General features: G+C 53.2%; 1 protein-coding gene across 2 annotated transcripts in view; it reads right to left on the reverse strand.

Annotated features, from left to right (window-relative positions):
* Positions 1-6,472: 6,472 nt before the first annotated feature.
* Positions 6,473-15,029, reverse strand: part of ARFGAP3 (ARF GTPase activating protein 3) — a 58,405-nt gene continuing 49,848 nt past the window's right edge. Inside the window, exons 13-16 of one of the 2 annotated variants that reach the window (XM_055394606.2) lie at positions 14,535-14,658; positions 13,493-13,583; positions 8,737-8,858; positions 7,379-7,543 (exon numbers count right to left, since the gene is read on the reverse strand). In XM_055394606.2, coding sequence (XP_055250581.1) covers positions 7,526-7,543; positions 8,737-8,858; positions 13,493-13,583; positions 14,535-14,658 — 355 coding nt within the window. In that variant the 3' untranslated portion in view covers positions 7,379-7,525. Of the gene's footprint in view, positions 7,544-8,736; positions 8,859-13,492; positions 13,584-14,534; positions 14,659-15,029 lie in introns of both variants that reach the window. The other variant, XM_088837537.1, reaches the window with a different exon arrangement.

The raw sequence follows: 15,029 nt of genomic DNA on the forward strand, positions 1-15,029 counted from the left end.
TTTTTAAAGAGGAAGCATTTTCACAAAGGAAGGCATCAGAATAAAACCATAACTGTCTATGATGCCAAAGATTTAAGAAGGCATATTTGAAACCTGATTACAGGGCTTCCCTAGTGGCTCAGTGGTAAAGAATCTGCCTGCCAATGCAGGAGACATGGGTTCAAATTCCTGATCTAGGAAGATCCCATATGATAGGGAGCAACTAAGCCCAAGTGTCACAATTACTGAACCTGTGCTCCAGAGCCTGGGAACTACAACTCCTGAGCCCACACATCCTAGAGCCCGAGCTCTGCAACGAGAGAAGCCGCTGCAATGAGAGGTCCGCACAGGGCGACTAGAGAGGAGCCCCTGCTCGCTGAAACTAGAGAAAAGGCCTCGCAGCGAAGAAGACCCAGCACAGCCAAAAAATAAAGAAGTAGAAATTTTAAAAAACTGATTAAAATGCAGTTGACAAAGAAGCTTAGTTGCTGCCGTGACATACTACACTTGCGGATAACAACCAGAACTATCACTGATAATGTTTTATCAGGCCACAGCCGATTTTTAGGAACTTATATGATAGAATTTCTGGAGTGTCTGTATTCATAACATTTACCACACCGTATACCCTGAGAACACGTGGCACTCGTTTGACAGTGCTGTGCCCAGTGGCTCAGTCGTGTCCGAGTCTTTGTGACCCCACGGACTGTAGCCCGCAGGCTCCTCGCCAGGGCCTCTTCCGAAGGATTGAGGTGAAGTAAGGTCCTGTGTGTAAAGTGCTTCCCACCCGGGGCAGAGGTGGGGGAGTGTGTACCCAACACCTGCTCACAGGGTCACATTCTTCATTTCACGGGATTTTCTTGAGTTCTTTCTTTGACAGTGTCTTTCCTTCCCTCCATTTTTCCTGAACTCACTTGCTCGGAGGGTGAGACCCCTGAGTTTTTCCTCCCATGTCCTTGACCTTCTTTCTGTCTCCCACTTTTCCCTCTCTGACTCTTGGCTTTCTGGGAGATCTGATCATGTTTTTCTACCCTTCTCTTGAACTTCATTTTTTTTTTGCACTGACTTTGCAGATATTTGTTTTCTTTGACTGTGCTGGGCCTTAGTTGTAGCACCCAGCATCAGTTTAGTTGTGGCGTGTGAACTCTTCTTGGCGGCAGGTGGGATCCAGTTCCTTGACCAGGGATTGAACGCAGGTTCCCTGCATTGGGAGTGCGGGATCTTCATCACAGGACCACCAGGGAAGTTCCAAGACTGACTTTAATTTGTCTGCTATTTGCTCTTATTCTCCACTGGTTTCCTTTTCTAGAATTCAGCGTTTAACAGGTGCAATATCTTTTTCTCTCTGAAGATTCTAAACATTTCTTTTCTAAAAAATCTCCAGCACGATTGCTTTCTTCTTAATTATCCTGTGCAGGATTGTGTTCTTGGTGTCCATTTTTCATATGACATGCTTTCCTCAAATGTCTGGTGAGCCTTAGCTGTCCACTCATATTTAAAAGAGAGGCGTGCGTGTGTGCTAAGTCATGTCTGACTCTGTGTGACCCCATGGACTGTAGCCCGCCAGGCTCCTCTGTCCATGGGATTTCCCAGGAAAGAATACTGGAGTGGGTTGCCATGCCCTCCTGCAGGGGATCTTCCATACCCAGTGATCAAACATGCGTCTCTTCTGTCTTCTGCATTGGCAGGCAGGCTCTTTACCCCTAGCACCAACTGGGAAACCTGTAATTAAGGTTATGAACCTCAAAATAGGGAGAGAGATTTTCCTACATTATCCCCACACGCCCAGTCTATTCCTATGAGTTCTTAAGAGCAGAGGACTTTCTTCGACTGGAGGCAGGAAATATGAGGAACTCAGAGAGTTCCTGGGAAAGAGAAGGGTTGGACTCGCTGCAGCTGGAGTCAGCTCTGATGGAGGCGCCCTGTGCAAGGACCCGAGGCCTCGGGTTGCAAAGAATAGCACCAGCTGACAGTCAGCAAGAAAGCAGGGATTTGGGCCTATAACCACAAGGAAGCCATTCCACCAACAGCCCAAATGGACCTGGAAGCATGTTCAGCCCCAGACCCTGCAGAGGGGGAGCGTGCAAGCCTTGTCCAGCGGGCCTTAGGCCCTCTCCAGCCCCCCTCTGCCTTGTGCACGGGACCAGAGCATGCCACTCTGGCATAACGATGACTCTGAGCTAGAGGCAGATGAGAACCAGCAGATGCAGAAGGACGGCTTCCCAGGACCTCCTTCACCTGGTGAAAGCAGAAACGCCTGAAGAGGGAGGGCTGCCAGGAAGCCCCTCTCCCAGAGAGTTTTATAGCCGAAAAGAAAATGGGAGCTCTCTGGGCCGTGATGGACCTGCACATACTAGCCTTACTTCATAGTTTCTCTGTGTATTTACCTTCCCACCGTTTGCTGCCCTGGAAAGCCTGACTCCCCTTCCTTTCTTTTTTTTAAATGTTATCTATGGTTTATTTATTTTTATATCCAGCTGCACTGGGTCTTTGCTGCTGTGCACGGGCTTTAGTTGGGTTGAGCGGCAGCTACTCTCGAGTGATGTTCGCTTGGGCTTTTCTTTTCGGTGACTTCTCTTGACTTCTCTGGTTTCAGAGCACGGGCATGAAAGGGCAGGCAGGCTCCGGAGCTGTGGCACGTGGGCTCAGTAGTCATGCTTCCCAGGCCCCCCGCGCATAGGCTCCCTAGTTGTGGCAAACAGGCTCAGTTGCCCAAAGGCATGTGGCATTTTCCACAACCAGGGGTCAAACCCGTGTCCCCCGCACTGGTGGGCGGATTTTAAACCACTGGGCCACCAGGGAAGTCCTCCCCTTCCTTTGTCTTGTCACTTCTCTGAGGATGTGGGATTTAAGTTCCCAGACCAGGGACTGAACCCAGGCCCTCTGCACTGGGAGCGCGCAATCTCAGCCACTGGGCCACCAGGGAAGTCCCCTCCTGTCCCCATTTGCACGACGCCGTGAGACTGCCATCGCACCTCGTAGCCCTGAACTAGCTCTCAACCACCACCCGTGAGGGCTCTTTCCTGGCAGAAGCGACTGCTGGGGAAAGGCCTGGAGGAGAGACGAGCCTGGCGGCCCCGGGGCCCTGCAAGGGGCTGATGGGGAGGAAACCTGTGGGGTCCGCAGGCCACTCTGTGTCCAGGACTCAGAGGAGCAGAAAGCTGTGGAGGCTGTGGGCTGGGCGGACAGGAGCCCCTCTGCGTGTGGGGGCTGCAGAGGAGGGATCCTGGGCTGCAGCATCCCCCTGAAACTGGAGACAGCGGGGCCTCAGGGTGGGAGGCCATGGTGGGGGGAACACCCGGGAAGAAGCCTCCGCAGGCCCGCCGGCTCTTCGCTTGTGGAAGGTGGGGGCCGCGGGGCGGCCTGAGTCACTGGGCAGGGGTCTGGCAGATGCCGTTCTCCCCAAGGCTCCCGTGGTCCTTGGAGGACCAGGAGGGGGTGAGGTGGGGAGGCCAGGGAGGAGGCTGCCTGCACGTGTGGGGTCTCTGGGGGATGTGTTTGAGGGAAGGGGGTCCCGGACGTTCCACAGGAACGTCCAGAGCTGGACTCAAATGCCCGGCAGTGATGACCGGGTGCCTGAGCCCCACGCACGGCTGCTGTCTCCAGTCAGGGGGACTCTGAAGCCTGGGGACCCCTCCTCCAGCTGCCCCCTCACACAGAGGGGCTCCTGTCCTCCCAGTCCACACCCTTCACAGCTCCTTTCTGCTCCTCTGAGTCCTGGACTCAGCGGCCCCTTGCAGGCCCTAGCTCTGTCTCTCTTCCAGGCCTTTCCAGGCCACTCGCACCTGCGTGGGGTACAGCCCTCGGGGGGCCAGCACCCATGCCGGAGGGGTGTGGAGACACGGGCACAGCTCACCAGCAGGTGGGACGATCAGAGGCTGTGAGAGAGGCACTGGGGGCTCAGGGGACCAAGGCCAAGTCTGGGGCAGGCGGCAGGCGGGATGGGGTAGGAAGGGGGTGACAGGTGCAGGGTGTGGGCACCAGAGCCTCAGGGTGAAGCTGGGACACTCAGCAGGCAGAGGGGCCCCAGGACCCCGCACCTCGGTTCCCAGAAAGGGACCTGCACAGAGGGACCCTGGTGTCTCCTGTCTGTCCATCCGTCTGTCTGTGCCAGGCCCACGGCTGGCGTTCCTGCCACCGCGCTCTTGTTTTCGTGAGACAAAGGACCTGGCAAGCAGATGATAAGAACTGCAAATAGAGGAAAACGGGCCTGGGATGGAGGGGACGGGAGAAAGTACAGGTGCCGTTGTAAATAGATCACGTGACTCAGTGCAAACAAGGGTGTCTGAGCCGCACCACCAGGACAGCAGGGCGGTTTTCGGGTCTGGGAGGGAGGTCAGCGCCCCCACATCCTGGGCACGGAAGCACCCCTGGGATGACAGAAGCCACTGAAGCAGGAGCCGGGTGGGGCCTCGGGCAGGACCCTGGGGAAAAGCAAAAGGAGAGCGGGACTGGGGCACGGAAGTGCCTGGCAGTGGGCTGCTAGTTTTAATTAAAAAATATATATATTTATTTGAGTGCACCCAGTCTTGGCTGCGGCACATGGGATCTAGTTCCCTGACCAGGGATCCAACCCAGGTCCCCTGCATTGGGAGTGCAGTCTTAGCCATTGGACCACCAGGGAAGTCCCTACAATTTTTAGAAGGGAGGTCAGGGTCGTTGAGAAGGGAAGTGACCTGAGGGGGGGTGGGCGGGAGGTGGGAGTGAGGGGCTCCCTGGCCAGCACCCAGGAGGCCTGCCCAGGTTGGAGAAGTATCCTGCAGAGTGGAGGTCCAGGCAGAGGCACTGACAGATGGAAGGGGCCAGCAAGGAGACCCTAGGATCCCGAGGTGCTGCCCCAGGATTTCGGGGGAGGGTCATATTTGCACTAGGTGTTCAGGCTGAGTATCCAGAGGTGAGATGGACACAGGTGTCCTGGATCCTCAAACTGCCCGTGTGCAAGTGTGGGGGGGCAGGTTTCAGCCCAAGTCCTGGCATCCATCTAAGGCCTTCAGGTCAGCTCTGCTTGGCCCCCAGCATCACCCAGCCCCTGCCCCCCCAAGCCCTGTGGTCTCACTGTCCACATCCATTTACCTACATTCCCAATCTCTCTCAAGGTGATCAAAAAATATTGCATTTTCAAAGAGAACTTGTCCTGGTAAAACACTCCCCACTTCCCCTCCCGACACTCCCTCCTTTGCTTTCCCAGTTTCACAAAAATACCTGGTCCTCACCGGCTTTGCTCTCAGGAGCAAAAGCATAATAAACACCTTTTCCAAAGCCCCACTGCTTAACCCTTTGGCCCGGTCTTGGCCAGTTTCCTCCGGGTCCCTGGGTCGTCACAGCACCATTTTCTTTTTTAATCAATAGATCCCAAATGTGATTTGTTAGAACAATTATTAACTCACATCTTTACTATTTGAAGCACTCACGCAAACTGATTCCAAAACAAAACACCAAGTCCCAAGGGTAAGTGGACCAGGAACACAAACTAAAGTCTGTCTCTTGAACACACACACACACACACAGACACACACACGTGCTGGGGTGAGGCAGGGTGGGGTGGGGTGAGCCAACCAGATGGGCTCCTCCAGCCTGGCTCTGCAGTCCCAGGCCCTTCCACGTGCAGAGGTTCAGTGACGGGGAGAAGCACGGCCAGAGTCGAGGGAAGCCCTTCTGCTAAGTCTCATTCGCCTCCTCTGTAAAATGGGACTGTGACCTGTTTGGAGGGTCTCCTGGAGGTGGTTTGAGCCCTGGCCCTGGCCTGGAGCGGGGTTCACCCTGTGTGGGAGCATCTCATGAACTGTTATGGACTGAACTGTGTCTCCCTATAGTTTAACACGACTGTATTTGGAGGTGGGGCCTTTAAAGAGGCAATTAAGCTTAAAAGTGCCCAGATCCCAAAGGACTGGTGCCGTTATAATAACGGAGAGAGAAGCCCACCCACGACGCCACCTTGATCCTGCACATGTCGCTTTCAGAAGCGTGAGAAAGTACATTCTGTTGTTTAAGCGGCCGTGGCTGTGGCACCTTGTTAGGGCAGCGCTTTGGGCTTGGAAGTGCCACTCTGCATACCCTCCCTTTCAACAAGGGCTCCTGCCCTGCTCCTGCACTCTGGACAACACCCCAGTGCAGGAAAGGAACACCTTGGGCCCCAGTCAAGTCAAGAAAGTCAAGAAAGTGAAAGTCGCTCAGTCGTGTCCGACTCTTTGTGACCCCATGGACTGTAGCCCACCAGGCTCCTCTGTCCATGGAAATCTCCAGGCCAAACTACTGAAGTGGGTAGCCATTCCCTTCTCCAGGGGATCTTCCCAACCCAGGGATTGAATCCAGGTCTCCCACATTGCAGGCAGATTCTATACCATCTGAGCCACCAGAGAAGCCACAGACCCACACAGAAAAACAGATTCATCTGGAATTACATCCTAATCAAATGCACACTAATGTTATACCATGAGCCCTGACTCTAGACTCATCACAAAAACTTTTGTAAAAAAAAAAGTAGAGAACGCAATCTGCTGCAACTCTTTATTATATTCAGAAGTCTACAAATTTGAGCTTTTAAGAAAAATTCACAAAATACTCAGTTGAAACCACATATCTGGTTCATCAAATTTCGAATATATTTTACTGTGCTGAACAATATATTCTAATGCTGTCTAAAACACAGCCAAATTATTTTTCATTCATTTGCACACATTCTGTCATTTTTTGAAAACCAAGATTAAGATAAAAAATATTAAGAAAACTACCCAACTGCAACTACTGTTTCCCCATAAACTGAAACACTTTATGTGGGTGTTATCTTCTCAGCTTATTTAGTTTTTACTTCTGTACACCGTATCAATTTGTAATGCACTTAGGAGTTCTCATCTTCCATTTCTCATAAAGTCAAACAGCGACACCTTGTCAAAAGATTAATTTGCTTGGCAATGTAGAAGCTCGGGCTGTTAAAAGCACTCACTGAAAATTATTTTTAAATTTATGGATCATATAAAACAAACAATTTCAAAGGGACAGACGTCTTTAGACATTATTTTGAAATTACCTTAAGATGTGGAATTATCGATGAATCAATCTATCAAATTAGACACCAGCTATTTTTGGTCTTTTATTTTTATCCTTTGTTCCCTTGTTAATGAAGTGTGTGTTGGGAGTTTTGTTTCTCCAGGCCCTTCTCGTATCAGCTGATTCGGGCAGCCTCTAGCCCGTGAGACTCACCGCGCTGAGACACCCTCCCCACCCCCAATGAAGAGAGGCCGAGGAGCCTTTGACTCCAGACCTCCAGCTGTTAGAACCAAAGATTCCAAGGAAATAAAGCAGGGATGTGCATGGATATGCCAGACGGAAGTAACACAAACCCGAAATTACAATGAAGCTTCTACTACATCAAAAACAAGAATTTCTCAAAAGAAATATTAAAAATCAGCCATGAATACATAGATACCACGAGAAAAAGTAGCAAAACAATCTGCCCAAAGCCAGCTGGTCTTCACTGCAGCCCGTGATGTGGTCACTGGTTCACGAAAAGAGGAATTTCTCCAGGAAACGTGCACCGACATCAGTGTTAAGAACCGTAGCGATCCTGCAGAGAGAAGGGACACGAGAGTTCACCAGTGTCAGCATCGGCTCCGCAGTCTCAGCACCACTGAAACAGATGGTTCCCGAGCAAGCGGGAACCGCAGCCCCAGGTGGTGGGAAGGGCCATGAGGGGTGCGAGGCCATGCGGTGAGCCCTCCGGGAGGCAGGTGTGATGGGGGACAGAGGCACACATGTGGAGCCCGAACCCCGAAATTCTGGGTCAGCTGAGTGGTCGCACCAGGAGCAGCTTCACCTCTGCGCCTCTGTTTCTCATCTACAAAATAGGGATGATCATCTACAAAGAGGGATGTCACCTCCTTGGAAGGACTGATGTGGGCTCGGCTGACCTAAGGGACATGAAAGAGCTCTGGGAATTCTAACCAAAGCTTATGCCGACAACAGCCGCTGGCCCAGGGCGGAGGATGCCTCCACAGCAGGGGCACCTCCCCAGCCTGGAGGACCCCCTTAGAGGCATCGGCGTTCATGTCTATCAGGCCCTGCTCTCTGAAGCTGCATTTCCCGTTCATAAGTGTCCTAAAATAGCTTGATGTAAGCAGGAAGGCTCACAGAATAGCCTTCAGATAGTCAGAGCCGGCCTTACAGTGGTATGCACAAGTGTGTTCCACCCTCGCCTCACTTAAAAGATTGAAACACACAATCTAAATACTCAACTTGGGGAATAGTTAAATAAATTACATGTATTTTTGCTCAACAGAATGTACTGAATAGCTTCCGAAGAATTCTGAATTAGATGGAAGTGCTCATAACAAAACATCAGGAAGAAAAAGAGGATATAAAACCACATATACAATATAATCCTTTAACATTTTTAAACAGGTATGCATAGAAACCTAGAATTAGAATAAACCAAAATATTAATGAACATTTTCCTTGGGAGGTGGGGTTATGGGCAATTTTTAACTTTGTTCTTAATATTTTTGTTTTTTAATATAAGAGAAAAATAGTAAAGATCATGACAATTCCTGTAACAATTCCTCTGGAGTCAAACTAGAAAATTTAAACAAATATGAAATTATAAGTTCTGGTTTTCATGATGTCCTGGGTTACACTGTAGCAAACACATAAATCGAGAATATAAAATCTAATTTTCTAGCAATTAAAGAGTGGTCCAAATCTCATTTTCAAAACTACGAACCCACCATCAAACTCAGTTACCGTCGTCCCTGTCTCACTGACCTGAATGGAAGTCATGACTCCGTTAGCAAAGACGGAGAGTTTTCCGGCAACCGACCTCACTCCCTGCTTGAACTGGGCCATGTCGGGAGCTGTGGGCAGCACGCTGGTGAGGTTGTAGCTTCCTGCACACAGAGCAGATGCTGGCTGGTCACTCGTCCCGCCACCGCAGCAGCGGTGCAGCCAGTGTCCAGGGGCTGCACAGCTTGGAGGAGGTGCCCCCTCCGCTCCACTGCCCACAGGCAGCAGCTGTGGTTCAGGGACAGGACCCGGGGGTGGGTTTCAGTGCCAGCCCCGCCACCATGAACCAGCTGCAAGACCCCACAGTGAGACAGGACGTGGCATTAGGTCTTAGGACTGTCAGGGGCTCAAATACTGGCATGGACAGTTTCAAGCTGTGTCTTTGGAGAGATGCCTTACCCTCTCTGGGCCCCTGTTTCCTCCAGGCACTTAACACAAGGCCTGACAGGTAATAACTCAATACGTGGCAGATGGGCGGACATCAGTAGGTTTTTCGGGCTCGGCATCAGTTCCCCCTTCTGGTGAAAGCCCTCCTCCTTTCTTTGGGAGGTCTCTCCCCCGATTCCCCCTGAAACCACGTGTGGACACGTGACCCAGACCTGGTCAATCAGAGGGATTCCCATCTACTCAAGAGAGGGGACCGTCTGCTTGCTCTGGGGTTACTGGTGGGACAGCGAACTGCTGCAGCTATCTGTGGCCAGGACTGCCCCCTCCCACCCACCCCTCAAGCAGGAGGAGGAGGAGGAGGAGGAGGAAGCCTGTCTCAGAGCAAGAGAAGGAGGCTCACTCGGGGAGGTGGCCAGACGGGCAAGGCTCCTGATGGCCAGCTCCCAGGCAGAGGCTGACCCCTCACCTTCACCGAGGCCCGGGTCAGCTGGGTCTCTCTGCTGCCTAGGTTTTGGTTCGTCCCAGCACAGACATGCACATATGGCCACCAGCCCAAGTGATGCGCGACCAAATCATCAGCCATCAAGGGTCTCCGAGCCAACAAGCAGGCTTTGGTGGCACACTCTTGTCACTCAGTTGTGATTGGGTGCTGGAGGGGCCCAGAGACTGAGTGACCCCAAACCCTGGGGTCCCTCAGGGAGCCAGCCCAGCTTCCCTTGTCTCCACATGCAACCTGTCTACACCTGCCTGCCCCTTAAGCAGTAGAAGCCAGGTCTCTTGCCAGGAACAAAACGGAAGACACATGTTTCCCCTCCAGCCCAGGGGCCACCGGGAGAGACCCTGTGTTTCCCACAGCACTCTTCCCACGCTGACCGCTGAGGGAGGGGCCCAGGGGCGGCCGCCTCCCCATCTCTGCCTCCAGGTGATTTTTCAAAATTCAGGAGCCCTTTGCCGAAGGCTTCCCATGTGGCTCATCTGGTAAAGAATCTGCCTGCAGTGTGGGAGACCTGGGTTCGATCCTTGGGTTGGGAAGATCCCCTGGAGAAGGGAAAGGCTACCCACTCCAGTAGTCTGGTCTGGAGAATTCCATCGACTGTATAGTCCATGGGGTCGCAAAGACCTGGACACGACTGAGCGACTTTCACTCACTTCACTTGCTGATGACAGAGTGGCAGCCTAGCCCAGGGGTGGGACTTGGATTCGAAACCCAGCGCGGCAGGGCTACCAGCCTGTGGGATGAGTCTTAGGAGAAACAAAGAGCTTGTGTGAGACCTGGAGCGCAAAGGGCCCTAGTTACAGCCGCTCCGTGATGTCCAGAGATCAGCGGTGGTGACCTCGGCACCAGCGCCTCCAGTTACAAGTTTCCAACTCAGCAGTGTTTAAAGGGGAGGGTGAGGCAGAGGTGGGAGGTTTAAGCTGGGACTAGAGCACCTTGGGCGCACAGACGTCCCTTCACTCAGTTTGTGCAGCCGAACTGGCCGGTGACCCCACCGCACAGCTGTGACGTGTGATACACACGTTTAGCAAGTCGCCAAGCAAAACCGCCCGATGGCTGACTGAGGTCCGTGACTTGGAGGCTGGCAGACCCCAAGAGGCCAGGTTCCTGGGCTCGGCGAGCCAGAGCCAGGAGGACAGGGGAGGGTGGCTGAGGGGCCTCACAGGAGCCTCAAGATCTGGGGACAACAGCAAACACGCTGGGGGTCCCCCCATGATGCCAGGCAAGTGCGCACGGAGCCCAGATACAGGCGTCCGCAGTGCCCTGGCAGTCACACGGGTCCCTGTTCAGACTCAGATGATCGGAATCATTTCTGGAAAGAAATACCCTAGAGGGGCAAGCTGGGTTTGCAGTTTCTTTTGTTCCAGCGCTGCTCTCACAAAGCTACCTTTGCTCTGTCATCGGTGCGCTGAGGGGCGACCTCTGAGGCAGGCCCCGGCTGACCCTGCCCTAGCGTGATCGCGGTGGCTGCTTATGTGTGCTCCTCGTCCAGTCCCTCCAAGATCCTGGAAGGGAATGGCGCCCCCGGAAACGCCAGGGTTAAGCCACACCCCCAGGAAGTATTTTTGCTTCACCAGGAGGCATTTAAAATCTGGAACTGTCTTCCCCTGGACTCCAAAGAGATTATAAAAGTGACTGTGATCCACCCCATGTGCCGATACTTCACAGACGGGGAAACAGTCTAAGATAAGGAACACAGAACACGCTCTTAAAACCAGCTTCTGCCCTTTGTTGAAATGCACTCTAAATAAAGGGGTAAATATTTAATGAGAGTTGTTCAATGCGCTCCCATTTAGAGCAGTTATTAAAGGCATCTGATGAGAGATGCAGAGATGAGAGGGGAGTCATGGTCGGAACCATCTGGGGGCCCTGGAATGGGGAGGGGAGTAGGCCCTTGGCCGCTGGGGAGGGGCTGGGGTCCCTGGGCAGCCTCACATAACCAGGGCACCCCAGCGTGACTGCGAGTCCTCAGGACGGGAGTCGTCTTGGACCCACAAGGGCCAAGAACATTAATGGACCTTTGTTCTCTGCAAGGGGACAGGAAGGTAAACAGACTGGCCGCAGCCTGCCTTCAACAACTGGAGAAGGCTGCTCATTTGATCTCTGAGGGCTTTCTTTTTTTAACAATGTTTCAGAGTGAGACTTCCAGTAACTCCAATTACAAAACACATACAGCTGGGGGTGATTTCAAACCTGATAGGTTATCTGGCTGCCCTGCATCTGTGCCAGGGCGCCCTCAAGGAGGCAGGCCTGACCCATGGGCCAGTCGAGCACCCCTTTGCCGGGGGGTGGGGGGGCCGTGACGGGCGGGGGCGGCCACACAAGGAAGTTGCCCGGAAGAGAGGCCGGGACGCCGGAAGTTCGCAGCTTCTCCTGCTGGAGGCCAGAGGGCGGCCCTGCTCTGCCTGTCTCCGGGTCGGTGCTTGGGGGGTGGACTTGGGGGACAGCTAGAATTCTCTCTCTCCCCTCTCGCCACAGCACAGCAGCCTGGCAGTGCCCGCGGCAACCCGAGGGCCACGGTGGCTCTTGAGATGCCCCCCAAACCCCATCACAGAAAGCCCAAGGCACTGGGGTCTCCCCCCACGGCCTTCTCTGTTGAGGCTGTTTCTCTCTGGGCTTCTCTGTGGCTGCAGGGCCGCCGTGTGGGTCCCTTCCTGCCTGCGCCCAGCTCCTCCAGGGCTGGAAACGAGGGTGCAGGCGGTGCTGGGCCCTGAAGACCTTGGAGAGCCCCCTCCCCTGGGCGCTCCTGATGACAAGTGGGCTCCTGAAAGGACCTGAGGACCCTGCCCTGGAAGGTTGGCTGTGACTCAAGAGGGACACTGGTCCTTTCCCTGCCCCCAAGGCCTGACTAAGTGGGACTGGAGCAGACTGACAGCTCAGGTTCAGAGGCCCAAGCAGAGGTGCAAGGTTCTCAGTGTCCGTGATGGGCCTGTGTGCTGAGGCTCACTACCTGGGGCACCCAGACATCTCCTTATCTGGGTCTGGGCCCTCCTCTCCACCTCCCTGGTTCCAAAGCCACATCTGTCTCCAGGGAAGGCGGAGGCTGGTGGAGTCACCTGTTCCAGCTGCCCTGCCTACTCCTGGGGCCTGGGAGGGGCCCCTGGGGGCCTGCCGTGTCCAGATCCCAGGGGGCACTTGATAGGAAGTACCCCATTTACAACCCAGTACATGCTTGTTAGGCGGGTATTACCCACCCACTTTACAGAGGAAGAGACTGAGGCCAAAGGCACCCTGAAGTACTCCAGGACTCAGTTAGGGAGTGGGTCACGCCACACGAGAGCCCAGGGCGGTCCCCTCCAAGGCTGTAACGCCATGCAAACCAGGCCTCATGTTCACACTATGCTACCAAACCCACCCGTCCCCCCACACCCCCTGCTGCCATGACAACGCTGCAGGAAGACAACTGCCTGAAACTGCAGGTAACTTTGGGGAGGTTGCTTAAATGTCATGACCTGACCTCTTCACATGCAAAGTCTGGAACAATAACTTCCGCTCTGCCTGACTTACAGGGGCCGTGTGTGTGTGTGTGCTCAGTCCCTCTTCATGTCTGACTCCCTGCGACTCCCACAGCCTGCCAGGCTCCTCTGTCCATGAGATTTCCCAGGCAAGGATACTGGAGTGGATTGGATCCACTCCAGGGGGTCTTCCTGACCCAGGGATAGAACCTGGATGCAAGACATCTCTTGCATCTCCTGCATTGGCAGGCAGGTTCTTTACAACTGCGCCACCTGGGAAGCCCTGGGAGCATCAAATAATGGCTGCCAACAGTCTTGGAAAGTAAGAAGTCCTTTGCAAAGAAGATGGAGGCGCGATGGAGACCAGCCTCGTTGCCCATCCACCCGCCCTGCCTGTTACCTGCCGTCTGCTTCCTCTGTTCATCGAACAGGTCAGCCGAGCTGATGGAAGAACTTGCCGAAAGCCTCTCCAGCCGAGCCCTGGCCTCGTACTAGAGGAGAGCAGCAAGAAAAGGAAAATCAGGCTCCAAAATCATGAGCAATTCTGCAGAAAGGATCACTGAGGCGCTATCACAGCGCTGGGGTTCCGCAGTCACAAGCAGACAGATCAACACCCAAAGCCACGGCCAAGGTCGGTCCGTGGGGGGAGCCCAGAGTGAGGGTGACAGTGACGGCTGTCACGGTGCTGCTGTCACCCAGCTGCCAGGGAAGGCCGCTCCATGAGCCTCCCTCCCAACAGCCTTCTGTTATTTGGTAACTGAACTTGAGTGTTGTCCACTTTAAGACAAGGCTGTGTTTAGCGGGTGGAGAACAACCAAGTGGCAGGTCTAAATGCTCTCAGAACGCTGGTGGGATTTCTGCTGCTACAAAATAAACTCAGTGCAGCTCAGGAAACAATCCTCTGTGTTGCGCAAGAAGCCTAGTGATAACCCGCATTGCCAAGAATTCCGTGTAAGCACGCGACTACTTCACAAGGAGAAGGGACCTTTCAAGGTTCCCCGTTTCCACTTGAGTCTTACTGTTTAGCCAGACTCCACTAAGATGAGCTCATTAACATCTCTGAGAAAAGAGGCAACAATCTCTCTTCTAAAAATACCTACCTTTGAGAGACAGCTATATACTTCATTTAGCTATGGTTAAGAAAATTACTAAGGAAATTACAGGTGTATCAAAAATTACTGAAATTTATTCAAAAGATAGTGAATGGATGGCTATTCAAAACCCTGGGAAAGGAATAAGAGGAAGATGTAACTAACACAGGCCCTACCTTTCCATCACTCTTCTAGCTGAAAGACGTGGGTTCGAGGCCTGCCCTGGAGACAGGGGAACCTTGCAGCCTGAGTCCATCTCACTTAGTACTCTGCACCTCCTCCCACTCCTTCCATGCCCCTGGCTTGCTTTCTGCTCTGTGGGGACCACACAGAACCTCTCTGGACACTTACATCAGCTTTGGCTTGCCTTCCAAAGTACATATCTGAGGAAATGGCTTTGACATTGCCAAATTTCTTCTGGGCCTCATCTGTATTTTCAGCTGGCTCATAGTCTGGCTTGCGGCGAGTGGTAGGCCTACAGTTAGAAACAGCCAAGGCAGGAATGACATCAGCAAGGTGGTGGAGCAGGAGTTTTTCACATTATCCCCCAGAGAACACTGGTGTGTGTGTGTGTCTGTGTGTGTGTGTGTGTCTGTGTCTGTGTGTCTATGTGTGTCTGTGTGTGTGTGTCTGTCTGTGTGTGTCTTTGTGTGTGTGTGTGTGTGTGTGTCTGTGTGTGTGTCTGTGTGTGTAATTTGGTTGCTTTTTGTTTTTATTTGGCTGCACCAGGTCCTAGTTGCAGCAGGTGAGATCTAGTTCCCCAACCAGGGACTGAACCCACACCCTCAGCAATGAAAGCACAGGGTCCTAACCACTGGCTCACCAGGGAATTGCTGAGAATATGGT

This window comes from Moschus berezovskii, chromosome 6, assembly GCF_049115385.1.
Source record: "Moschus berezovskii isolate FMDL1 chromosome 6, NW_MosBer_1.0, whole genome shotgun sequence".
Lineage (NCBI taxonomy): Eukaryota > Metazoa > Chordata > Mammalia > Artiodactyla > Moschidae > Moschus > Moschus berezovskii.